At 38.1% G+C, this 26,528-nt stretch overlaps 1 protein-coding gene across 4 annotated transcripts in view; it reads left to right on the top strand.

The window, feature by feature from the left end:
• Nucleotides 1-26,528, top strand: part of LOC131676271 (methyl-CpG-binding domain protein 5) — a 106,609-nt gene that overhangs the window by 32,465 nt on the left and 47,616 nt on the right. For all 4 annotated transcript variants that reach the window (XM_058955393.1, XM_058955400.1, XM_058955414.1 and 1 more), the window contains exon 3: nucleotides 19,904-20,027. In XM_058955393.1, the coding sequence (XP_058811376.1) occupies nucleotides 19,904-20,027 (124 nt within the window). The remainder of the gene's footprint in view (nucleotides 1-19,903; nucleotides 20,028-26,528) is intronic.

The following is a 26,528-nucleotide window of genomic DNA, read 5'->3' as shown; positions in this document are numbered from 1 at the left end:
TGCGTGATCGTACTCATCACCCTGTAATTCCGGAACCGGATTTCGGATTCATTAGAAATTCAATAGAAGCCTATGGGAACGTACCTTTCATTTGAGACTAAGTTTGTCAAAATCGGTTCAGCCATCTCTGAGAAAAATGAATGACATTTTGGTCACATACACACACAGACGCACATACACACATACATACACAGGTTGTGGATAGTGCAGGGATGGCTGCAATACAAGTTATGGGCGGTTTCCCTGTTCAAGAGGTGGTGGATAACACACACGAAGGCTTCGTGATCGCCAGGATCAACGGCGTATTCGTCTGTAGCTGCTACGCTCCCCCAAGGTGGACATCAGAGCAGTACAATCGGATGCTGGACGCACTAACTGACTCGTTAGTCGGACGAACACCGATTGTTATAGGAGGAGACTTTAACGCTTGGGCCGTGGAGTGGGGTAGCAGGCTGATCAACACCAGAGGTTACAGCCTATTGGAAGCACTGGTAAAGCTGGAGGTAAGGTTGTGCAACGAAGGTTCCGCTAGCACATTCCGCAAAGACGGCCGGGAATCCATCATAGACGTAACATTCTGCAGCGCGTCGCTGATGGATAACATGAATTGGCGAGTTAGTGAGCAGTATACACATAGCGACCACCAGGCTATCCACTACACCATTGGTCGGCGGAATTGTACTGTAACGCGGAGAGTGAGGACTGGCGAGCGGAAGTGGAAAATAAAGGACTTCGACAAGGACCTTTCTGTGGAAGCACTTCGTGCTGACAGCGTCACTCCAATTCGGAGCGCCGATGAGCTGTCGGAAACAGTAGCGAGGGCATGCGATGTAACAATGCCGAGGAAAATGGAGCCGAGGAACTACCGGCGTACTGGTGGAACGAAAGGCTCAGCATCCTCCGGGCTGCCTGTCTAAAAGCCAGACGCGTTCAAAGAGCAAGATCAGAGGCGGTCAGAGAAGAGTGTAAAGTAGCATTCCGGGCGGCCAGGACTGATTTTAAACGCGAGATAGTGCTAAGCAAGTCCACCTGCTACAAGGAGCTGTGCAGAGAAGTAGACGCTAACCCTTGGGGCAATGCATATCGTGGCCAGGATCAAGGGTCCAATGACGCCAGCCGAAATGTGTGCTGACAAACAAAAAAATATCGTGGAGGGTCTTTTCCCGAAGCACGACCCAACCGTATGGCCGCCTACACCGTACGTTGATGCAGACGGTGGAAATGCTGGTGACAATCAAGTTTCCAACGACGAGCTCCTTATTGTGGCAAAAGGGCTGAAAGCGAAGAAAGCTCCCGGACCGGTTGGTATCCCCAACGTGGCACTGAAGACTGCGATCCTGGCGTTTCCGGACATGTTCAGGATAGTCCTACAGAAAAGCCTGGACGAAGGCTACTTCTCGGATAGATGGAAGATCCAGAAGCTGGTGTTGCTGCCAAAACCAGGGAAACCACCAGGAGATCCAGCATCGTATCGGCCTATATGCCTGCTGGATACTCTTGGTAAACCTCTGGAAAGGGTCATCCTCAACAGGCTGACGACCTACGCTGAAAGTGAGAAAGGACTATCGCAGAGGCAGTTCGGGTTCCGGAAAGGGATATCGACGGTGGACGCCATCCGCACAGTCATCGAGAGCGAGGAGAAAGCGTCGAAGCAAAAGAGAAGGGGAAACCGCTACTGCGCCGTGGTTACGATCGACGTGAAGAACGCGTTCAACAGTGCTAGCTGGGGGCCATCGCCGCTGCGCTGCACAGAATGCGTGTTCCGGACTATCTGTGCAAGAATCTGGAAAGTTACTTCCAGAACCGAGTACTGGTCTACGAAATGAACATCAGGAAGAGGTCGATTAGGGTCACGGCGGGAGTACCTCAGGGCTCCATACTCGGTCCAACGCTCTGGAATATAATGTACAACGGAGTGTTAACACTGGAACTGCCCAGAGGAGTTCAGATCGTCGGTTTTGCAGATGATGTTGTCCTGACGTTAATCGGCGAGACCCTTGATGAGGTGGAGATGTTGACGGCAGAGACAATAGACATCGTGGAAACCTGGATGGCTGAAGTCAAGTTGCAGCTGGCTCATCACAAGACTGAGGTAGTGCTGGTCAGCAACTGTAAAAAAATCCAGCACGTCGAGATCAGCGTCGGGGGACAGTCCATCCCTTCGATGCGTGCGCTGAAGCACCTGGGTGTGATGGTCGACGATCGGTTAAATTACAACAGCCATGACATGTCTCCTGGCGAGTGTCTCACCCTCAATATTGAGGTATGGAGTACCGGCCTGGGCTGCTGCGCTGAACTCAAAGCGGAACCGGACGAAGTTGACAAGCACGTTTCGCCTAATGGCTGTTCGTGTCGCGAGTGCGTATACAACGATGTCGTCGGAGGCGGTATGTGTAATTGCCGGGATGATTCACATCTGCATCACTCTTTCTGAGGACGTGGAATGCTACCAGCGGAGAAATGAACGTAATGCAAGGAGACTGGTCCGGGTGGACTCGTTGGCTAAGTGGCAGCAAGAGTGGGACAACGCAAAGAAAGGAAGGTGGACCCATCGGCTCATTCTAAATGTGTGCTTGGGTACATAGAAAACATGGAGAGGTGAACTTCCATTTGACGCAGTTTTTGTCAGGGCACGGATGCTTCCGGAAGTACCTGCATCAGTTTGGACACGCTTCGTCACCCCTTTGCCCGGAGTGTGTGAACGTGCAAGAGACGCCGGAACATGTAGTCTTCGAATGCCCTAGATTCGAGGAAGTCCGTAGGGGTATGCCTGGTGTGACAGTGGACAACATCGTCGAAGAGATGTACCGCGACGAGCGTATCTGGCACGCTGTCAACAGAGTGGTTACGAGTATACTCTCCGAGCTGCAGAGGGAGTGGCGAAGGGACCAACAAAGTAGCACCGGTGGCTAGAACGCCACCGGGAAACCACAAATCGGGTTTCGGGAGAAATTCCGCCGCCGGGGAACTCTCCGACGGTGTAGACTAGGTCCATCGCCGGGGACCAGTTGAGTAGTATAGTACTAGGTTAGGGAGCAATCTACCGCCGGGGAATTCACGGTAGGGTAGATTCGCCGCCGACAGAGTCGTGACGAAAAGGGTAGCTAATTGGCTCACGAGACAAACACTGGTACAGAGAGAAATTCTGTTGCCGGGGAACTCTCAGTCGGAGTAGGATAATATCAGAGTTCATCTCGATAAAGCTGGGAGCTAAATGGCTCAAGGAAGCGGGTATCGGTGTCGGGGGAAATTCCTCCGTCGGGGAACTATCGGTCGGAGAAGTGTGAGTTCATCGTTGGGGACTAACCAAGTAGATCGTGATAAGGCCGGGAGCTGAATGACTCACGGAAACACGAGATAAATGGCTCAATGAATCAGCACCTAAACCGCTCACGGGGACGAGAACTAAATGGCGACGTAGATAGATGGAGACAACAAACAAGAGAAGAGTCGAGAGTTAAATCAAAGCTCATAGTCGAGCCACTCCATGAACCAAGCGAGGCTCTGAGATAGAGCAGAAGAAAGAGGTGCGACGGAAGCACAATGAACCCCCCCCCCCCCCACCCACGAAGTAATATGATGGCGTAGTTCCGTGGGGAAGAAGGGCGTAAAAAGTAAGGAATGTTTTTAGTGGTTAGGCACGAACGTGAGTAGTGAGTCCCACACATTGCCAATACACTACAGGCAAGGCTTTTGAAGCTTTTTTAACCTTACCAAAAAAAAAAAAAAATACATACACACAGCAATTTGCCGAACTCGACGAACTGAATCGAATGGTATATGGCACTCGGGCGTCCGGGCCTCCGTTAACAGGATGGTTTTCAGAGCAATTGCAATACCTTTCTATTGAGAAAAGCAAAAACCGTTATTGCAAGAAAAAAATATTTTTTTTTCACCTAGCTGCCCAACTCCGCCTTTTGGCGGGTTACATGTTTTTAACTGAAAAATCCGTAACTTTCGTAAATCGACAATATATTTGTCAGTTTTCTTATCATAAAAACACTACTACTACTACTCGAGACCGGGAGGGTTCATTGGGCAACCATTAGTGTTTCTAGTATAGGGTGTGCGGAATAATAATGTAATTTTTCCAGGTGCTGTGCGTTTTTGTCTTTCTCACCTTTCATTTCAATTATTTTTTGCGGTTCTGTGCTTGATTGTCACAATATCTAATGTCTTTCTCTAATATGTTGTATCCGCGACGTCCATCTAATCTTAACTGAATGAATGTCTGATTAATGTGTTCTTTCTCTCTTTGTTGTTACATTCTCGGCGACACACAGAGGAGTAATTGGGATCGAATCCTGGCCAAAATTATTTGCTGCTGCAATTGTTGTTATTATGCCTTAATATGAACTAAAAATAGACAATTACTAGTTTTTGGAACAATTTGGCATCTACCCACCTACCAGTGCAGAGGCCAATTTTCTATATCCTTTCAAATACTAGTAATTTCTAGGTGATCTTTGTAAATACATTTATTTTTCCAGTTGCATAAACATTTGATCAGTGGGAAAGGGAGAAGAAAAGGGACGCCTGTGCATATTTTCATAGAGATACATGTTGGCAAACATAATATTTGGCCCTACAGCATTTCGGTGTACCTCAAATTAGTCAAAATTTCAATATTTTCAAATCGCTTGGGATTGGTGGATCGGACAAGATCGGAAGAGTTCGAATATTTTTTGTATAGCTGAAATCTTGTATTGTAATACTGCTTCAGCAACTTTGCTGGATCTAGCCGTATAATGTAACTTTTTTATAATTCAAATTTGGAATAAAATGTTAAAACAAGGTATTTCTTAAAGTTGGTGCAATACACAGCAAGTTTACTTTTTTTAGTTAGTTTTAAGCTGAAGTTAAACAAACGGTTGTGTTGAACTACGTTTGTAATAATATTATCTTATTTAATACAGTCATCATCACTAGAAAGCGATTTTGCTGAATATATAACGAAAACGAATAAAATATCCCTTAAAATATTACCATTGGGCGTACATGCAAAAATTCTTTAGCAATTTTTGATATACTCCTAATTTTGCCACGTTATACAGTAGGTTCTTATGTATGTAAAAAAAATATAACGAAACAAAAAAATCGAAAAAAAATATTTTGGTTTTTGGCCAAGAATTTGTTCTAGTTACTCCTCTGTGCGACACTTAAAAGAAAACGGGAATATGCAAACGAAATACAATACAATAACATGCAAACACTCGAGGCTTTCACGATAATACAAACCCGTCCACAAACGCGATCCTTCATGTATACCCATTGGTGTGGCTCGACATATGACATTTTTCAACACAGCACTTTTTGAGTTCCTTTTGTGGTCCCAAATGCATGTGCAAAATTTGGGAGCGGTCGGTTGCTTCCCGGGTTTGCGCATTGCGTTTAAAGTTTGTATGGGATTTTATATGGGGAAATCAATTATTTTGCATTTACGTTAATAAAGATCGCTATTCAACTCAATATGAAAAACCAGTTTTATAAAACTATACTACAAACCTTGGTTAACAACTTTGTCGAAGACAGTATTAGTTAAAATCTCACATAAATTGGCTAGAGTGAACCAAATAGAACATATTTTCATGTGTCTACATGTCCTGTGGCTACTTTCATTTTCCCGAAACGCTTGTTTTTATTTCATATCGATTGCGAAGAACATATAGGACCATTCATAAAACACGTGACTTAAAATTGGCTTTCCTCCATGTTGCAAATTGTACCTTCTCCCTTCTTTTTATAGTACGTCCAGAATTGATTTTAGTAAAAAAACATTACGTCATCTAGCGTTTACTCTTCCTCCCCCATGTCGCAAATTATTACATTTCGTCATATTCCTTTCTTCACCTAATATTTTACTTTAGTTATTGATGGTACCTATCTCCACAAACAATGCAGATATTTTTGATATTTCAAAAGTTCTTTGAGTCGTGAACGAAGGTATTTGCAAACAGCATAAAAAGTCAATTTTTTAAATTTAAATTCTTTTGACGCGATGTTATATATTCTGCAAAACAAAAAAATGCGTACAGGATTACTTCTATCAGGAATATCAACAATCCAGCAATGTATTCCAGTCCTTGAAGAAGAACCCATAGAAATCTCCTAGGGCATTCCATTTGTTATTATGTACACTTCTAACATACCTATTCAATAGTATTCAAAATAACCATTCCCTTCGCCACTCGAAGATATAGTGTCACTAAACTGACACGTTGGCCATTCTCTGCATAACAGCAACGTGATTTTGTCGCGTTTCTACAATACATTTATAAACTTGTTTCGGTCTCGGTAAACGTGTTTCAGCAGCAACAACAATCACAAGACAACAAACAGACCAGAAGATCAACGCTATGTAAAAAGCAAAATATCAAGGTTCAACGCTTGTGTACAAACTTTACGCTACGTTGCCTGTTGTAACCTCCGATTATTAGCGATTTCTCTTTCGTTATTCGCTTTTTTATGTTTTTATGATGCCCCCTCCTCACATAGCGGATGGAATTGGTCGGCATACTTCGAAGTTGGCATACTTCTCACTCACCTCGGATCGCTCAGTCTTATCCCATAGCATCATAAAACATAATTATTGTCTGACCGCAAGCCTGTGTTCTGCTACACGAGCAGGAGCTTGATGTGAGGAAGCATAGCGCAATGCATTTTACAGCCATCCTAATGACTATTGGTTTTATTTTGAGCACTTGATCGCTTTGCTAATGAAAAGTGAATACAACACCAGTAATGAGGCCATCAACGCCCTTCTTGGAGCGGTTTTAGTCAATGGCTTGTGTATTCTCGGTGTTAACCTTCTATTGGGATGCATCCAATTTGGACGAGTACATGTGAAACCGCAATCTCGCCATACATGAATGTAGGTCGTTTGATTTACGCTTTGGTTCCATACACCCGGCACACAGCCCGTAATAATCACTGTAGCACATGTGCCATTGCAGCGTCATGTGATCATAATTTAATAACCTCTTTAGCAGTGAGAGGAATTTTGGAGACTTTTTTAAGTTATTTTATTATTGTACACACCTTACACGTACAGGTATGCTCGACAGTGCCGTTTTAGATACTGGTAAATCGAGATAGCTTAGTTTTTTACGTTTCGCTCACCTTTGTATTGTTTTCAAACATAGGGTGGATGTACCAATAGTCGCATACTTAAGGAAAACTTTTGATAAAAAATCGATGAATAGACCTATGGGTAATGTTAATACATTAAACGAAAGCTGTCAGTCCCTACTTTATAGGAAACATATAAAGATGGTTTAATAATCAATTTATGTATTCAAAACCGCTTGTACCACTATAGGAACACATGTACCAATAGTGGTGCAATCGCTTATTTCGGTTTCTATTGTTGAAAATCCCATTGCTTTCTTATGGGATTTGCAACTATAAGTACACTATATCAACTATAGGTGCAAGGGAGCTCAAAATTCTAAGAAAATCATTTTTTTCAATAGTTATTTGAGCAAATTTCAAGGATAACAGTTTTATTGTCGCATAATTTTAGTGCGATGAATCGATAAAAAAATATTTGTTGATGGTTGGTACCTTAGTTAGGCGTATAACCCACTACTGCAACTATTGGTACACCTCAACTATAGGAGCACTCACCCTACCATGAAATCAACGAATTTGTCATAACTCATTTTTGTGTTTCTTCGTTTCGTTATATCGCTAAGTGGGAGATGTAATGAATAGGAATCTATTAAAGTTTTTAGGCAGAATAGTGAGAATCGGTTTGCTTTAAAATAGTTCGTTATATGAAAAAAGTGTTACGTATTTATGGTAGTACAAAGATACGGTGTGAGATTTCGATTTTTATCCCTCTCTTAGGCTGACTAAATTGACGGCATTGCCAACAACAGCAAGCAATATTACAAGTAGCAGTTGGAATAAACTTATTGCATAAACTATCAACAATTATTTCTACACATGATTGTCAAAATATTTAATGTATTTCTCTGCTATATTATAGTATATGAGTCGTATGTCCTTCGAGCATTCACTGAACGAATCTCTAATTAATGTTTTGTTTGATTTATTGCCTTAACAACAGCGACAAATTTATCAACCGTTTGTGGTTCAGGTAAAGATATTGAAGCTTGGATGGTGGCATTTCTTTCTGCAGGTAAGCTTTCCTCAGCGGCTTCTAGGCAGGGTTGTCCGTAATGTGCCGTTTGTTCACAGAATTGGTACGTATTAGTTTGGCTTTGATATGTACAAAGAGTTCGCTGTGTAATGGTATCACTCCCTTCTGTTTTGTACTACGGGGCATGGTAAGAGCAAATGGGTTGGTCTACTCGCATTCTAACCACAGACACCATTTGAAATACCTGGGAAGTAGTTTCTCCATGTGTCCTCCGTAATACAATCCACTGATCCGATATGAATGCAAAGTGGCAATTAAAACTTTGCAAGTAAGTAATTTCATTAATTTTTTCCAGTATGTTTCAAATAGACATTTCTGATGCTTGCAGATCATGATCCACACATATTTGCCAGCATTAGATATCCAAGTACCAGATGTAAACAGAGCTGAGTAAGCGTAAAGATGCCGAAACAAGAAAGCAAGCGGTCAGCTGTTGTCATTTCACTGTGCGCCGGAGCAAGCGTAAAGGAGATAGTTCGGTCGGTAAATGTGTCGGAAAGAACAGTGTTGGTTTGGGAATGCGATAAACTGTCGTGCACACCTACTCGCAAGACATTGAAGTATTGATTTCCTAGGCATCCTTTAATCTTTTTTACCGATGTAAAATACTTTAATTAGGATTAAAAGGTGAATCGGCTTGACAGGTGGCTTGCACGAGATCGTAGTTATGCTCCTATTATCCCAGGCGTTGACTCCAGCGAGGGAGTAATAAACCCGCATTTCTTCGATCAAGGGCTAAAGGTATATTTGAACGTTTCATAGGATGTTCTACCATGGAAAGAAAAAGGTTTCTGCTATCCGTTTTTTCAACTTCCAATATGATGGAGCACCTGCTCGTAATGCTTAGAAAACGCAGGCTTGCGAAATATGTTACATAGTTTTGGAAGCTGGGAATTTGGCCCCCTTGCAGTCTCGGCATCATATTTTGGATTATTCTGCGGTTTTTAACTTTTAGTTTGTGTTCCTTAAAATTTCAAAGTTGCAGAGCAATTCTCTTTTCTAATGAATACAAACGTGAGTGAACCAATTCAACCCATTGTTGCCCAAGCTACTACATTACTAGGATGCTCGAATATTTCTTATTATTCTAATAATAGCGCAAATAAAGGTTTATTTATTATGAACATGATGCATATAGGGTAGACCATACCTTGTTTATTTTATTAGTGAGTTTACCATATAATTTTATTGATTGTCTACAAAATAGGTATCATTATCTTTGCTTCGTTCTTAACCAACTGTTGAAGGGATATTTTACGGTTTAAACTAATTATGGTTTTAACATTTTACTGTGCGTTTTTAATGCTATGGTGAGATTCATAAACACACCGTAAATTTCGTAAATTGATCACTGAACGAACAGCCGCTGGAGCAGATGAATGCGCTAGATTTTCACAGCGATGCAGCGTACACTTAGTGCACTAGCGCGGGTGGCCGAAGGTGTCGACACTGCAATAATTCTGCCACGTGTTCGCATTTGGCGACTTGTTTCGCAGAACATCCCAGCAAATTGCACAGTCTCGTCAGTCTTCGGCGACCTTTTGACATTCCTTGGCTTTCCGCGGTGTATAATGGAGCACCTTTTAGATAAGAAATCCAAATACAAAGCGACAACCACGAACGTTTCTCAATAGATCATCAACCCAACAAAAAACGTTTGCCTTATTAGTTAGACTTGTGCTTACTCAATGTTGGCACGATGACTCCTTTTCATAAAAAAGGTATTTTACGGTTGAAATACATTAGTTGATCGGGGAATGAAAGGAATTATTGTATACTTTTCCTGCAGCTAAACTTTCAATAACCTTTTTCGATATCAATTTAGTCGTCACGCTTCTTCTAGGTAATGCCTAAGTATCAAAATTTCCTAAGAGAGCTCATGGATGGTATAGCTCATTCCGCAATGGCGAGCATCCAGAAGTACGCATCATCCCAAGCGGATCAGCCTCTTCATATGCAGCTACCACGATCTTAGGAATCATTGGAAGAAGAAAGCTTTCCTTCTTGGTTATAATTAGTGTACGTGTTGCTCTAACCATGGGCGATCAAAGCACACTGTACATTTCATATTCAGCACTCACTGTACAATAACTAGAAGATACCAAACACGTTAACTTATAATCACCTGAAATGTTATGTAGGGTCATGACCATCATTTCATGATCTTTCTAATTTAAACAATATGCATTCAAGGCGTAAAAATTTAGCTGAAAAGTAGGTGCGGTTGATTTACAATAGCTGAAAAGTAGGTGCGGTTGATTTACAATCGTTTTCCCTGGCCTAGACAATAAAACACATTCGCTTGCAATATTTAATAGAACATCTGACATATTGCCTCTAAAGTATAATAAGATGCGTATGTTGGCTAATTTCAGCGAGACAATACACGAGATTTTTTTAGAATTGAAAACAATTTTAAATTTATTTTTATGATCAGATTTGGTTATGTATATTTATATATTTATTTAGTTTTAGAACCACACAAGATCTTGCGCGCATTTGGCACGTTCTTGTTTTGTAGTTTTCCGTAACAATACTGCACTAGTGATATGGGGAAACTCAGTATTTTCTATCAATTAAACAATACACTCAACTGTTCTCGTGCGGTCATTAAGCGACCCCCCCCATCCCCAAACATCCGCAGCAATTGGCTTAGCAGTGTTGTAATAATTGACATTTCCCGCTTCGTTTGCAATTGTAGTGAGGGACCCTGACATGGAGCCCTTTCGAGAATCTAGCACCTTGGCTCTAGTTGGATGACTTTAAAAAAAGAGATATTTTAACACAATCAAGTCAATCACTGTAAAAGTTCAATAACTTTGAAACTATTTACATTTGATAGTATGTTTAAAATCATTTTTTTCGCCAAATATGATTCTCTATTACTACATGAGTGCTGAACAAAAATGATTCAAATTGATTAGCTGTTACCGTTTCGAGAACGCGTCTTATTTTTTTTTTAAATACCCGTCTTCCTATTCGGAGAAATTTTTTATTACTGAAACGATAAGGTTTAATTTTGGATCGATGGCCCGAAAGAAAAAAACTCATTTACTATACCACTATTACGTTTGAATTCCCCATGAATGCAAAACAGTTAGAACACCTTATAATAAATTAATATTTGCGGTCGAAAACGACCAGACGAAAATCATATCTTCCGAGGACATTCCATTGAAATCATGATCGAACCCAATGATCGGCGTACCATTTAGCGACAGCATCGCTGATCGAGCGAATCATTTTGGTGCATCGTTGATTGAATGCCTTCTGTAGAATGTCATGCTTTTGGCTGTGATAGCATTCCAAACGGGTCTTCGGGTGATTCGAAAGACGTAATAAAATTGTAGCAATGAATCAAAACCTGTTTAGACAGTATAATAATCTACGGACGATGCTATTTCTACCCTTGCACCTTGTATGTACGGTGTTGCGTCGTCAGCTTCCTTTTTATAAAATGAATTAGTATGTCGTTGTGAATTTGTTATATGATAACAATGATTGCTTGAAAACAGTTCGCCACTACACACAATCTAGTGGTTATGTATGCTGCAGCAGTAGAAGAAAATTTGGAAGGGTTACTTGTAAATTTCCTGTTTGAGTGCTTGTTGAATATCGTCAATTTCATTATTTATTTTCAACCTTTTGTCGTATTCAAAACAGTTAATCACTGAACTGGTTTTCAGCGAGTTTTTTTCACACGTTTTACCTTGAACACATGGTTAACTCGTTTTTCGAAAATGGGAAGGGTGTGGGAAAGTGTCGTACTTGCTCAGATGTATAAATGGTTTTCTGTATCATTTGTCCTGTTACATTATCGAATCTTGAAATTGGTTTAGTCATGTTACAAGCTAGACTGTAGCCTTCGCAATAATCATTCATGATATGCAGTAGGAACATATCAGCAGCATTTTCATTCAATCGGCTTTGTTTTTAACATATCCAGCTCGTCGGGCATTGTCGGGCAGTCATGCCAATGTGTTAAATTCGGTTTGTCTTTCCTTTGTATTAGCTATGCCGTCCGTGTGGAATTTCTGAAGTTATTGCGTAATGTCTATAGGTTATCGCATTTAGGCAATCTGCAAACATAAGAGTCAAAAGAAAGGAAAACCGTAATAATGGGTTTGAATGAAGAAGCAGAAGCACAAAAGATTGAAAAACGCACTTTGGTCGCTATTACTGTTGGTCTTGTTTTTACCCAACATCACTTTGTAACAACGATAATTGCTGTCTGCCTGCGAGAATGGCAAAAAACGAAATTATCCTGCGTTGCATCTGCGTTGGTAAGATTGGAGAGCATTTTAAAGAACAAATTTCTCGTGTGCAGAAGTTGGAAGGGGGATCATGGACGAAATGAGTTCTCAAGTTTGTTGTTCACATAGGAAGCTAAACTCAACAATATATATCATATGAGTCATTACTTGCAAACTGTCCACACCACATGTAATCCACCATCATTGCTTTGAACCAATTTTGAACAAATTATACTTTTCGGACCAATATACTCGAAACAAACTAAAGGAATATTTCAACATCGGAATAGCAGTGTATAGCTGATGGACAACTATAATACGGAAAGAAAACCTGTAAAATTTGTATATTTATGGTTCTCAAAAATAATTAATCATCAACATATAAGAGGGGTCTCGGATTGCCAAGATGTCATGAACTGGAACGTTAAGTGGCTTCCTCTGTCCGTTGAGGATATTATAAAAGGGCCATAGCAGCACGATATTTAGTACATGACCAAACAACGTGCTCGAAGTCTTGTAATCATATCCTACTCAGTAAATTGTAAGTTGCTACTGACGGATAGGCTAGGCGATTTTTCCACATCTTCCATCAGCCGGATCTTTTGTAGGAATATATTATTCTTTCGCGCGCAAGGGTAATCCCGCGGACTCGATTTATTCACACGAGCGTTGGTATCTTCCAGCAGATATTGACCAGAACCATCTCGTTATCGCGACGTCGACGCTTTGAGGTCTTATTTTACACGCCGTGCGAAAAAAAACACATTCCGCCTTCCACCACTACCGCCGCCGTCGCTTGCTGAATAGCGAATCCAGAATTGGTTTTCGGGAGCAAAAGCAGAATTGTACCCCACCTAACCCCTACATTTTTATTTACAAGCATGCAACAAAGCTTATCTAACCTAGCTGGACTAACATAAACGTTTATGTATGGAAATTCAAATAAAAAATATCGCCATGAATAAACATAGTGGATTGCAGCGAGTCATATGTTACACAAACATTACACTCTACGGAGAATGGTACTTAAACTTGGGTATGTTTCCACCCCGTGCTAAACTGTTACAGGCTACAAAGTCCAATAGAAAAGAGATGAAAATCGAACGTGTATTGATAGGACACGAGCCTTAATCCCTTGAATCATGCTTCCGTCGATACATACCTTGATTTATGACATCTCGCGCTACCATAACTCTTTGTCTGTATAACGTGTTATCACTCGGTAGTTTTGAACGAAATAAATATACCGTAGAGAAGAAGTAGCGAATTCTGTCTAAATACTGTTACAATAGATCATGATCCGTCCCATTACGCAGATAAGATTATGCTGCCGCGGTCGGCTGTGTGGAGTTCAAATTGCTTTTGTTTAGGAAACATAGGATACTCTCGGTAGCCAACTGCCCAGAGTTTAAAAACTACAAGTGGCAGCCCTATGGGGTTGCACGAACTGTAGACGTAGGACTATACTACTTAATGTAAAATATTTATTTAGTACTTAGTGTGTGGGAAAAAATACCCTTTCTAGATGCTCTCAAACAGATCCTAAAAGTTCAAACACCCATGGATAACCCCAAGTTTTTAGATGTGTTTCGATACCACAGGATTGTAAAATGGTTAATATTAAGTCATGAAATTTCAATTCTTCCGTGACAATTTTTTTGCCTGCAAAATGCACTGTGTGTATGCAAAGCTCATGATTTGTTGGGATATTAGCATTGATCGAAAAATGCTTTCCAACGCTGCGCATTGCATACATACAGGACATTTTGCAGGTCACCAGAAGCTGTTCATTTTACCACCGCCACATGTTCATTTTACCCACTCGCTATAAACATGTCTCATTTTTGGACATGTTTAGAAATCAAGAATCATGTTTGAAAAAATGACGAAATATTTTTACCAGATATGTACAAAACATGTCTAACAATGTCTAACAAGAAAGATAAGGTGATTGTAATATCTTATTCACTTATTAGTTAGAAAATAATGACTTTGCTTAACGTGTTCATTTTACCGCCAGTTCACATTCGCCCAAAACATTGTCAACGCTGATGATGATGGGTAGGGCGAAAGAGACAACTAGTACCACCACGACACTATTAGCGCATTTCACCAAAATTCCACACGGCCGTGCTTAGCCCATCTGTCATAATATCGTGATTTTGCATAGCGAAGGGCTGAATGATAACACATTTTGTTCCAAAAAACAGCCCTGCGTTATGCAACACTTTGTGCAGGTTGATTATACCAGTTGCAAGTGGGGCCAAATTCACCAAGTTCCGTAAAATTCCTTTTAAATTACAGAATTGATAAAATTGCTTAGATGAGCTAAACTAATTAATCAAATCCTGTTTTAAAAACTGTCCTTGCGTTTAAACCAAAATGGGAAGCTTATTACTACCACTACATTACTTAATTTCAAGCGCAAATAGCAAATACATGTGCTAGTTAAACCAAAAATTTACTGGCAACATTACAGCGGCATTTAGGAAGCAGTTGGAGCGGTCGCCTGTTGGACGACACAGGGTAGCGTCCCTCCACAGCCAGTGTAACGGACTTCTAGCTCAGCTACACTGGCTGTAAAAAACACAGCGCAGTGATCTGCTTCGCCAGCCGTTCAACAGGGAACTGAGCGTGTCTGGCCAAGTCCGTTCTTTAAATAGTCGATGATGACGTCATTCATAGAAGCGTTGCGCGCTAGGTACACCAAACCGTCGTACAGGGTTTGGGAAGCGCTATCTTCTGTGTGTATATGCGCGATATTTTGACAAGGTTGTATATTATTTAATTTTTTAATGCTATGATATCAAAAATCTTTGGGTTTATCTATTGGAATCTATTCTTAGAAGTATTTCGGGGCGATTTGTGCAAAAAATTTGAAAATTTATCGTGAGATGGCTGAATTATATGCGTTTAAAATTGGACCACTTTTCGTTACATACCATTTTTGTAGAATTTCAGAGTGCACCCCCATATCGAAAACAAAGACGTAGTCCTACGTCAAAAGAACCAAAAACTAAACAAAATCTTTTCTTTTTCGAGTGATCGTGTACTTGAAAACTAACTAAACAACTACATAATTAAATATTAGGTCGCATCGCTTGCTTGGAGCGAATCCTAGATCTTATACCCTTCTAAACCACCAACTCCGCGACACCTATGGAAGAGTCTGATGAATCGTCCTTCCGTTAAGTAGGTGGAGCATCAACACTTCCCGTCTACCTTATCCTTTATCCTTTATCCTTTATCCTTCCCCGTGAACGATGGAGATGGGGGTGGCCGGCAATTATGGCTATCATGTATTGAGGTTTTAATATGGGTCGGATTGGTGTGAATTCCTACTAACCACTTCCTAAGAAACTCTTATTAAATAATCAGCAGTCATACATGATGAAGTCAGTGTGCAATCCGCCAAAATCATCGTCATAACGCAACGCAACAAAGTTAGTCACGCTCATTGACGCATCATTACTAGTGTCCGCCGCTAGATGACATCGTCTCAATCAAAATGATCTTATTGTTTTGTCCGTAATTGTACAAATGAGTCAAAGCACCCGAAATTATAAACATGCCATCATTCTCGATATAAAAATGCCCACGTGATCAAACACGTTAACATAAAAACGGTCGTTACCTGCGCGATAACAAAATTCTGGTAACGTAGTTTTTTTTAAAGAGGATTGGAGTTGACATGATGTCACGCCAATCTTACCCGTTTTATCAAACTAACATCTTTTTTTTGACGGTGGCAAGTGGGGGGGGGGGGGGGTTAACCGTCAAGCAGGGGTATTTAGAGGTTTGTGACGAAATGCTACGATGGGGGGGAGGGGTGTTAAAAATCACTCAAAAATGCTACGTCTTTTATGGATGTAGCCAAATCAATATACAGAGTGTTTGGTTCCGTGTTAAGAATCTTTCGAGATGATACGGGATCATACACCCAAAACTCTACCTTTACGGTAATAAGAAAAAAATGCTCTAATAGCAAGAAGTTTCATGCTAAAACGGTCACAACAAAAAATTCCCCAAACGGCAATACCAACACATTCAAATCTTCTCTGCGTTGCATTCATGTTTCATCAATTCTTATTCAATAAATATTAACGCGTCGGATTGTCTGGAAGTGTGTAGCACTTCTCTTGTCATTGTATTGCGCTTCAAGCGGAGTAAACACAATGGGGATAAAGACAAGGTTCGATTTTTCTACACGACACATTCCTTATTTGAAGATCGGCTAGCTTCAAAGCACAGTCAGAAAAAAACGACTCGGAATAGTGGTCGGGTACTTCGGCCGGTGATAAATTGAAATTTATTTTCTATCACGGACGTTAACAACAAGGTAACGACTACACAAAACATGACTAGTCCTTCCCGTCATGTACGGGAAGCAAGACCTATGGTTTAGATCCACGTATCCGAACTGAGGGTCCGGATCCAGACACTTGTATGGATCTAAGCACCAAGTCTGGGCCTGGTTCAGGTCCGGACTTGGAAAGGGGAAAAGGGGATGAGCTAGATCCAGGTACTGGTCCGGATCCGGGAGGTCCGGATTTGGGAACTTGTCTGGATCCGAGAACTGGTCCGGATCGGGAGCTGTGCCCAAAATTTTTATTTCACTATCCAACCTACCCAGTAAAAAATCCGTAATTCCGGCGGGTTTCTGCCAATATTGGGGCAGATTTCAGCCTGAATTTGGTTGGATATCCGCCAGGATTCCAGTTGGTTTGACTCGATATTAATACTATCATAGAAATCGACTGAATTTTCCTACATGCGAACAGAGCCGAGGTTGACACATACCGAAAAAGTGTTTGATTGTGTGATGCGCATACATGAATAGCAACCGAAATTCGTCATTCCACCGTTTACTACCTTTGCGGGAATATGAGTTTAATACCGCAATGTGCAATCGCGTGGTCTATTATCGAAAAGACAATAGAATCTTACCCAAAAGTAATAGAAACATACCCGTCGGATTTTGGGTGTATTTGGGAGAAAAAATTGTTCTACACATACCATCAAATCTCAGCCTTTACAGAGTTACACTTTCTCTGAAATTGACTTGCTTATCTTTAAATACCTCCAACTCAAAAAGCACACTTTGTATTTCGACTTCATTAATTTCATTAGAAAGGAGAGGAAATTATATATTAACTGTTGTATCTCTCAGTTATTGAGTTTGAATAATATTTTAGAAGCATCTTAAAGTTGGAGATTTTTATATAAAGTTTCCGTGGATTTATCGAAAACTTAAATAGGTAACATCATTACTTTAATACTTCGGATTGTTCCTATAAAAATACTGCATAAGTGGTTCTTTGACGTCATACACTTATCTCTTCATATTTCCACGTGTTTGGGTTATTGAACTTGGGTTTTCGTATCTTATTTTCTCTTATACTAGCTCTTCATAAAAAGTATGCCATTTATCATATTTTGTTTTGTTTACACTGGAAAATTTTACATATAAAAATGTACTAATATCTTGCAGTATAGTGAATTTAACACTCTTTTAGAAGTAAATTAGTTCAAAGTTAGTGCATTATAAGCGTTTTTGCTAATTTTCTTCGAAACAATAAATAACAAGCATTACCTTTATTATTATCGAAATGATGCATCTTAGCAAGTTCTACAATTCCATCTTTGAGTCCGTATCAGTATCTCTTTTCATTCTGACGCAAAATCATTCCAATCACAACACTGCATATGCAAAAACGATGATTTTGAACCCACTGCATTTGTGGTGACATCATGTTGCATCTACTATTAAATTGCAACGAAATAAAAAGAGATAGGGATAAAGTGTCAAAAATAAGTTATAAAGACTTGACATGAACAATCGCAATAATGAAGTGTGTTAATTAGTAATTAGACAAATTACAAAACTCCTTTGAAAATATAATTTCTAAACTTCTTTACTGGTAAAACGTCACTTAGTACATTTATCTAGAAGGTATTTGTACATAATTTGGTAGAAAACTCTCTCAGCTATCGAATGAAATCTTGGTTATAAGGATATAAAGAATATTTTTTAGGCTTTTAAGCACTTATAAGTCGACTACAGAAAAAGTTTAATAATGAAATTGCAACGAAAGGAGAAGGGATACAAATATCATGTTGAAGAATAAATTATGGATCGTTTTGAAACTAGACATTTAGATAATAGGTATTGTTATTCTAATTATTCTAATTTATTCTAATTTATTTTGAGAAAACAAAAATTTTATCAAAGCACAAGCTTTTGGTTACTTCATCACTTAAAGGTTACCTAAATCCAATAACTGAAAAATTTGAGAGCTTTATTCAGAAGGAACTTTTCTCATCTTTCCAATGAAACGAAAATATTTGAAATTCGAGGTACACTTCTTGAGTTAAAGGCATTTAAAGATAAACAGGTCAAATAGAGAAAAAGTTCAATAACTCTGGTACGGTTGCGATTTGATAGTATGTGTAGAACGATTTTTCCCCAAATATGATCCCCTATCACCCCTTGAGAGCTTCTTAACCATGAACGAAACACCCTGTATATCTTTCGCATAATTGTATAGCTGGGTTACTTGAAATTAATCACTATACAAAGTTGAGGAAGACAAAAGACACCGTGCGTTGCATATATTTCAAAATTGACGTCAAAACTAGTTAGTGATTTCATGAAAGTTATATAATTCGTTTGTACCTATGTGATAAAAATTCATTGCATGGAGAAAACGTAAAAAACTAATGTTAACGTGATTTTTTGAGGTACTCAGCAGAGTTACTTCAAATCAATTGTTCTACAGACTTGCAAATGAAAAAGTAAAGTCGTCTAAGCACGAAAACGTCATCGAGAAGCAGCAAATGATTAGTCACCTCATCTAAAATAGCTCTCAGAGTACTTTTTTGTGGCTCGTGAGTTAAGTGATGGTGAGAATTACCATTGAAAATTAAACTAAAACTAAATGAATCCAAAACCTGGATAACTATCTTTAAAATGATTTTTAATTAATCATAAATCTTTAAAGGCGACGGTTTTAGTTTTTTTTGTACAGAAATAAATAGGCAAAAAAGTCACATTCCTTTCTAATTGCTGTTGATAAAATATTTTAAGTTTTGTAATAAATAATTAGTCTCACAAATAAATACTGAATCCTGTTATGGTGTGACGCCCTCTCCCCGAAAAATAAGTAAAGTATTATAGACAAATGGTATCCGTGGCAAAACTGTGCCATTGTACTGATTTTTCGTATTTGGAATTAGAAACGGGGTTCAATGGGAAACACGTATTTCATACTTCCGAAATTCATAAATAAAAAATACGGTTCTTTGAGCAAAGCTCCGTGGATTGAACAGTACTAAAACTTTACGGAAGAAACTAAATCGATAAGAAAAGTTTACGTGGATTTAGTGTATTCCAAAACAAGAAAATATCTAGAATTTCAGCAAAAGGAAAACAGAAACAGTTTGATAATAGATTAACACTGGAATAATCTTTCTTTATCATTTTCAGCCCGTCTGGTGTGCCACTGCGGAACTTTAACCAGGTAAAGGAGTATCTATTGAGTGGCGGTACCTGCAAGTGTGGCTTACCATGCCCATTTCGCCCTGATGTGTTCTTCGAGTTCGATTCACAGGTAAGTTCAGAATGAACATATTCCATTGACTGTTGAGTCCAACCCAAACATAGCTATCAAGAAAATGTTTACATAATTGGTATTAGGGTATTGCGTTCATATTATTCGTCTCTTTTTGCCGGATTCGAATAATCTAATCCTATGTGCAGAGGTTGGGAATTGAGCCCAGATCGACTGCTTATTATTTCAATCAACTGTGGGTTATGGGTAATCGTTCATACCTAGCATTATAATTGATTTTTATGTTCGCCCCAGCCGATGATTAAGAATATAGGTACTCGTCAACTTTGCCAACTGACGGCGTCTGGTGCGATTGAAAAAGGTTGAACTTCCTTTTAGAAGGCTGTAGTAATTACCGCCTGTCCTACTGCCAAACAAGGGGTGCAATTTTTCTTTGTTTAATTTCGTGTAAATGTGCAATGAATTGGGGGGTGAGAACCTGGCATTGTTTAAAATTTTCAAGCAGGGTAATTCTAATGGTAGTTCGATATCGCAGACTGCATTTCTTGGCTATGTTTGCATATATGTTGTGTTGGTTCATGTTTCCACTCGCTGTCGGACCGTATCAACTTCATGATTCGAATGGTAGTTAATTATTTTCAAACCCATTTTTTCGCAGGCGGCAGTGTTTTAATCTGCTTTATCGGTTTTAGCACCCCGTTCCGTTGTACAGAACTAGCGTTGGACTGAGATTGCGTGACTAATATGCGGTGTACTTCGTAAAATGCTGCTTTAATTTGCGATGGAGTTTACTGTGGATATGTGGTCGGTGTTAAGTCGTAGGGTAGTTAGCTGCAATTAAAAAAATGAGATAATATTAGAAATGAATCAAGAACATTTTTTTCAGTTATAGAAAATGTTACTGGTATCAATAATTTCGTAATTGAATGAACAACAATAAGTGGAGGCAGGGTTATTACCTAAAATCAGCGAATGAATCAAATAGCGTCAAAACGACAACATGCTTACAGCATCGCATCTACTCGAAGTCTAGAAGGAGATCGCTGGGTGATTATACAGATTTGAGAAAAGAAGCTTTACCCGAGAGTTTGATGAAACGAGTAGTGTATCCCATCTATAACTTATTGTCGTGCTATTTAGGGTAATCGATTGAAATTAGCTTTGTTCCAAATTCAACGTCAGTTTTGGCTCAAGAAACTTCAATTAAGAATAGCAACCTTGTTAGTACTTGTAGGAAAAATATGTCCAGCTTTGCCTCCGTTCAATTCACATAAAACCTTTATAAAGCTGTAAAAGAAGAAAGGTACTTGATTTATTTGATATATCTATGATGATTTAAATGATGCAAAAAAGTTGTTAGATAACCTGGCGACCTATCTGAACAGTTCTTTTGGTAAAATAGCTGTAAACCCAGTTTGGAGAAATTGTCTAACTATAGATTGCTTTCTGTGGACGTAGACTTTGAAACGCTTTAAAACGGATCTGATGCTGTGTTAGTTAGGGAGCATTTTCTTTGATCCTTTAAGGTGTTTTTTCCAAAAATGTCTGATAGATGATCAAATCGACGCTGTCTATATGAGTGGCTAAGGCCCAAAAGGGGATAAGCCACGTTTTTATTTTCTACAGGTAATGGGAATAACTTCCACATTTCCAAATGAGCAATCCCGAGCAAAGTCGAACATCAAAATTACAACAAGTAGAATTCATATTTTGACAATAGCAAATAAATTGAAATCTGATTGTGCTATCAGTTTTAGATTTTTTAAATATAACAACAAACTTTGATCTCAATTTGCTATCATTGTTTCTTTGAAGAATTTTCTATGTTTATATTTCTTTTGCAAAACATATAAAGTGAATACATTTTTTGTTATCAAAAAAAAAATTCAACTTCTTATGAGCTTTCAAGTTACTCTCACTGATAGCAGAATTAGTTTTCTGTTTGATGTCACAGGACAATTTTGCTGCTCTCAATTTTGATCTTTTAACCGTTAAAACGACCAAAAGGACAGCAACCTGAGTAATCATTTGCCGAACATCACAACATCAAGTTTAGTTTTCAATTTGTTGTCAGACTCTGCTCGGGATCTTTTTATGGTCAAACTACAGCAATTTATTAGTAGTTGGTTGATTCCTATTTTCCAGGAATATAAGATCATTACAAGTACTAGTATTTAGCGTCCCAAAGGGGCTAACCGGCAATTCATGCGTCCTTTATTTATCTTTCGTTTTAGACACATTCCACGCACTTGTATCACTTACCTCATAAAAATAAATCTGCTAATATAAGTAAAAGTTGTTCTGAAATATGTTGGTATAGGTTTAAGGCTCCCAAATCATAGATATATAGGAATTTTTTAAAAGAATTTTATGACGGTCGTCGATGAAAACCAGTAATACATTTATGACTCGTTTTTAATAATTGAATTGATTTTTCCGTACCACACCGACAGGTTTGAAATGGAATAAGCTTAAATTCCATTTTATTGTACATACATTGTACAAAGATTTTATCTTCGGACGCAGATTTATTGAGTGAATTGATCGTCGGATAAAAGGGGGGCAAAAATTGACCATTTTGCGTTGTCCCCTAACGCAAATATCATGTTTTTTTTCAATTTTTCACGAAAGCAAAGCACGCTATCTATGAAATCTTTTCAGAAGCTATTACTACTCATCAATACCTTTCTAAAAATATGCTATTTGTATATAACAAGCTTTGGAATCGTTCTTTCAGAGGGGTGCACTGAAGTGTTGTCTCCTAACGCTTTCCGTTGCAATACTATAAATCCTTCTGTAGAGTTACTTTGAGGGTTTCCATTAAGGGGGAGGCCTTATAATATCGAAAAATTATCAAGTTTTTTTTATTACATATATCAGTAAATAAACTGTCTAAGGATATATCAACAGTTTCAGAACAGAGTTCAAAGTGATTTCAAAGATATAGAATGGAGCGCATTAGAATACCAAATAAGCATGAGAGCGCGCGGAAGAATTTGGTCATAGGAAATAACACTCACTCGTCGTCACCTTCTTAAATTCAAATTAGCGGGATAATTATTGACCACTTGGAACTAACCCGGTTTGTCTTTTCGGGATAGATTTTCTTCAACATGAACCAAACATCGTAGTTTAATGCAGTTTTTTGATGTTTTATAGCACTTTAAATTCAAATTGTTATCCTGAGGATACGCATTTTTATAATTCGCTAATAACACTAGTTTACAAATTTTGGGTTGATTGCATGAAGTTAAGAAAAAAGGTGTTTTCTAAGTCAATTTTGGGTCGCTGAGCACGAAAATCATACCCATTTTCTTTTTCAAAGAACCGTTTTTGTGATTTTTTAAAAAGGTGTTTTTGGGCACTTTTTGCAGTTTTTGACCAATATCTCAGGAAAAAATCTTCCGATTAACACAAACGACTAACCATGCGAAAGGTATTGATGTGCCCATTCCAAAAATGTATAACATGTTAGGACAAATTTTACCAACTTAGGGTTAAGAGCAACCAAAGTAAAAAAAAGTAGTGTTTGGTAAAATTACTAATTTTTGGTTGATTTTTCATAAAAAAATAAATCAGCAAAAAAATCTTTTAAAATCTTATGTGACAGGAAAACTTCTCACGTGAATTTTAAGCCTAAGATCATGAAAATCCGACAAAAACTGGTGATGTTATTAGGCACCGAGTGAAAATTGCTCTGTTTTTCACATATCTCTTTTGATCTTAAATAAGATTACACTAGTTCACAAGAAAAATGAAGTGACGAGAAAAAGTGTTTTCTAGATTAATTTTGGGTCGCTGAATACGAAAATAATACTCTATTTCTCTTTCAATGAAGTTCGAGTTTAAAAAAAACGTTTTTCTTTTGCTTCTGCTTTTTTGTTTTGCTCTATTTTTTATTACAGAAAAATAATTTTTCATATTTTCATTTATATAACAATTTTAAGGTAATCGCGATAAGCTAAGAAGAAAGGTGTTTCCTCAGTTAATTTTGGATCGCTGAACACTTTTTTTTCAAAGAAGCATTTTCAAGATTTCTTTGAAAAAGGTGTTTTTGGGCACTATTTTAGTTATTTGTCAATATCTTGTTCAAATAGGATCCGATCGAAACATTTCGAAAGGTATTGATGTGCCCTTTCCGAAAATGTATAATATGCGTAGATCAAATCTCGACAAACATATGATTACGGCTTAAAAGCCAACTGTCAAAATTCTCTTTGAAATGAAATTTCAGACAAACTGTTACCCGCCAATCACAGATGTTCATAGTAAACAAAAGGAAAAAGTTTTCTCTTGCATTAACTGCTATGAACTGCGTTTAGCCAGTAACGGTTTGTCCGGAATTTCCTTTCAAAGAGAATTTTGACAGTTGGCTTTTAGGCCGTAATCGTATGTTTGTCCAGAAATGTACATTTCTTATGATTACAATCGACCAAAATAAAAAAACCTTTTTTAAAAAAATTCATATTTCTAGTAAATTTTTTATAATAAATTAAGGACAGAAGAAAATTCTTTTAGGATCTAATGACATAAATAATCTTTTTGCATAAATTTTAATCCAATGGTCACAAAAGTCGGATGTAAAATGTAGATGATATGAAGCACTGAGTGAAAATTGTAATTTTTTATTTTTCTCACAATCATACTTTCGGCTGAAATAATCTTCTATACTTGATAGTTATTGTTAGTGTTGGGTACTGTCTTCTCGAGCTTGCATCCATCTATCCTGCGGCATTTGGATGGTTTTGGATATTTCATTGTACAACTAAGTGCTCTTTTTAATATGTTTAATATCGTTGGGAAAGTTTTGTTTTGTCTGTGGTGAGTACATATTTTACGAATTAATGAAATTTTAGCCTTCTGCTTCAACAGGCTTCACAGCAGATTCTCAGTTCAAGGAATATTACGTGGCTAGTGCTACGATCCCACTGAGACTCCTTCCCGATAGGGACTCGAATATTTGACGACTGGCTTATGAGAGGGTGTAGCACTGCCCTCTAAATTGCCGCACCAGGGCAGGGTCCGCTAAAATCATAAAATTTCCATTTCGCTTAATGTGCCATAGCATCAACATTTTCCATCAGATGTTAGTGCTTAAAATTAACGTCAACATATTATTTGTCATCTTAGATTCTAAAAGGTCCGAAAAAAATTTGCTTTAAACATTTAAAAATGAGTAACTTTTAAAAATAGTCAAAAATGCACTTTTTTAAAACTTTGGTCGCTTGCAGCGCTAAAAATTTTACATATGATCGACACATATTATATATTTTTGGAAAGGGTATCTCGGCACCTTTCAACCTGCACATTAACTAAATTAATTGAATGATTTTGACAAGAAATATTGACTAAAAACTACAAAAAGTGCTCAAAAACGAGAAAATCACAAAATCGCTTCTTTGAACAAAAAAATGAATATTGTTTTCGTGTTCAGCGACCCAAAATTAGTCTAAAAAATACTTTTTCTTGAAGCTTCATTTTTCTTGTCAACTAGTGTAATAGATACAATTTTACGAAATTCTCCGGTTTTCTATTGTTTAGATAATTCAATGACAAGCCAGCCATCTGAGCCATAAGACCGCAATTGTGTGAAATTTCTTAACGAATTTTTTGTACTCTAATATATCAAAATTTTCAAAAAGCTGGATCTTAACCTTCTTTTCCAAAAATTGCGTAAAACGGCTACATTTTGATTAATTTCCGCAATGATCACTAATAAGTGTCGTCTTGCAGATCTATGAGCAGAAACATTTGTGCAAACGCCAGAGGATGAACTGGAAGGGCGATATTCTCTTTCGAATTTTTTTTCCAACCGTATTACACGTATTTCTCGACAACATTATATACAATATGTAAATATAATAACTGCTCGGCGTGTGTATAATCCTCTGACAGCCTTTCCTTTGTTGAATTGCTTCAGAGTCACATTTGTGTATTTGTAACGTAACATGAAAATAAATATTGAACAACCCTATGACGTATTTTATCTGCCCTAATCACCAGTCAATTCTATTTTCAAGATTTTATAAGGTCAAAAAACAAAGTCAGTGCACCAAACTTACATGGAAAAAACTTAGATGGTGAACAAAATAAAAAAAATTGAGTCACCCTAAGAAACAGTTAATTTTATTTCATTTATTTTCCTATGTCAATCAGGAGCGGATCAAAAAAAAAATATCGGAGGGGGTCCAAAATTTCGACTTTAAAATGTTCATTGTACAATACGTAATATGTAATACCCTCATTTAATTAAACTCAGTTTTGGTAATCGAATCTGGTTTGCAAAGATTTTGAACTTAGAATGAATTTAAAAAAGAAACTTTTTTAAAAATTCTCAAGATGTTTAAAATATACCCTCATTTAATTAAACTCAGTTTTGGTAATCGAATCTGGTTTGCAAAGATTTTGAACTTAGAATGAATTTAAAAAAGAAACTTTTTTAAAAATTCTCAAATTTATGGGGGGGTCCGGACCCCCAAGACCCCCCCCTGGATCCGCCACTGATGTCAATAATATATTAAACTTACCAAAACTACTTGA

Source organism: Topomyia yanbarensis, chromosome 1, assembly GCF_030247195.1.
Source record: "Topomyia yanbarensis strain Yona2022 chromosome 1, ASM3024719v1, whole genome shotgun sequence".
Taxonomy (NCBI): domain Eukaryota; kingdom Metazoa; phylum Arthropoda; class Insecta; order Diptera; family Culicidae; genus Topomyia; species Topomyia yanbarensis.
The sequence above is the reverse complement of the archived record's forward strand: the minus strand, read 5'-3'. Positions and strand labels throughout refer to the sequence as shown.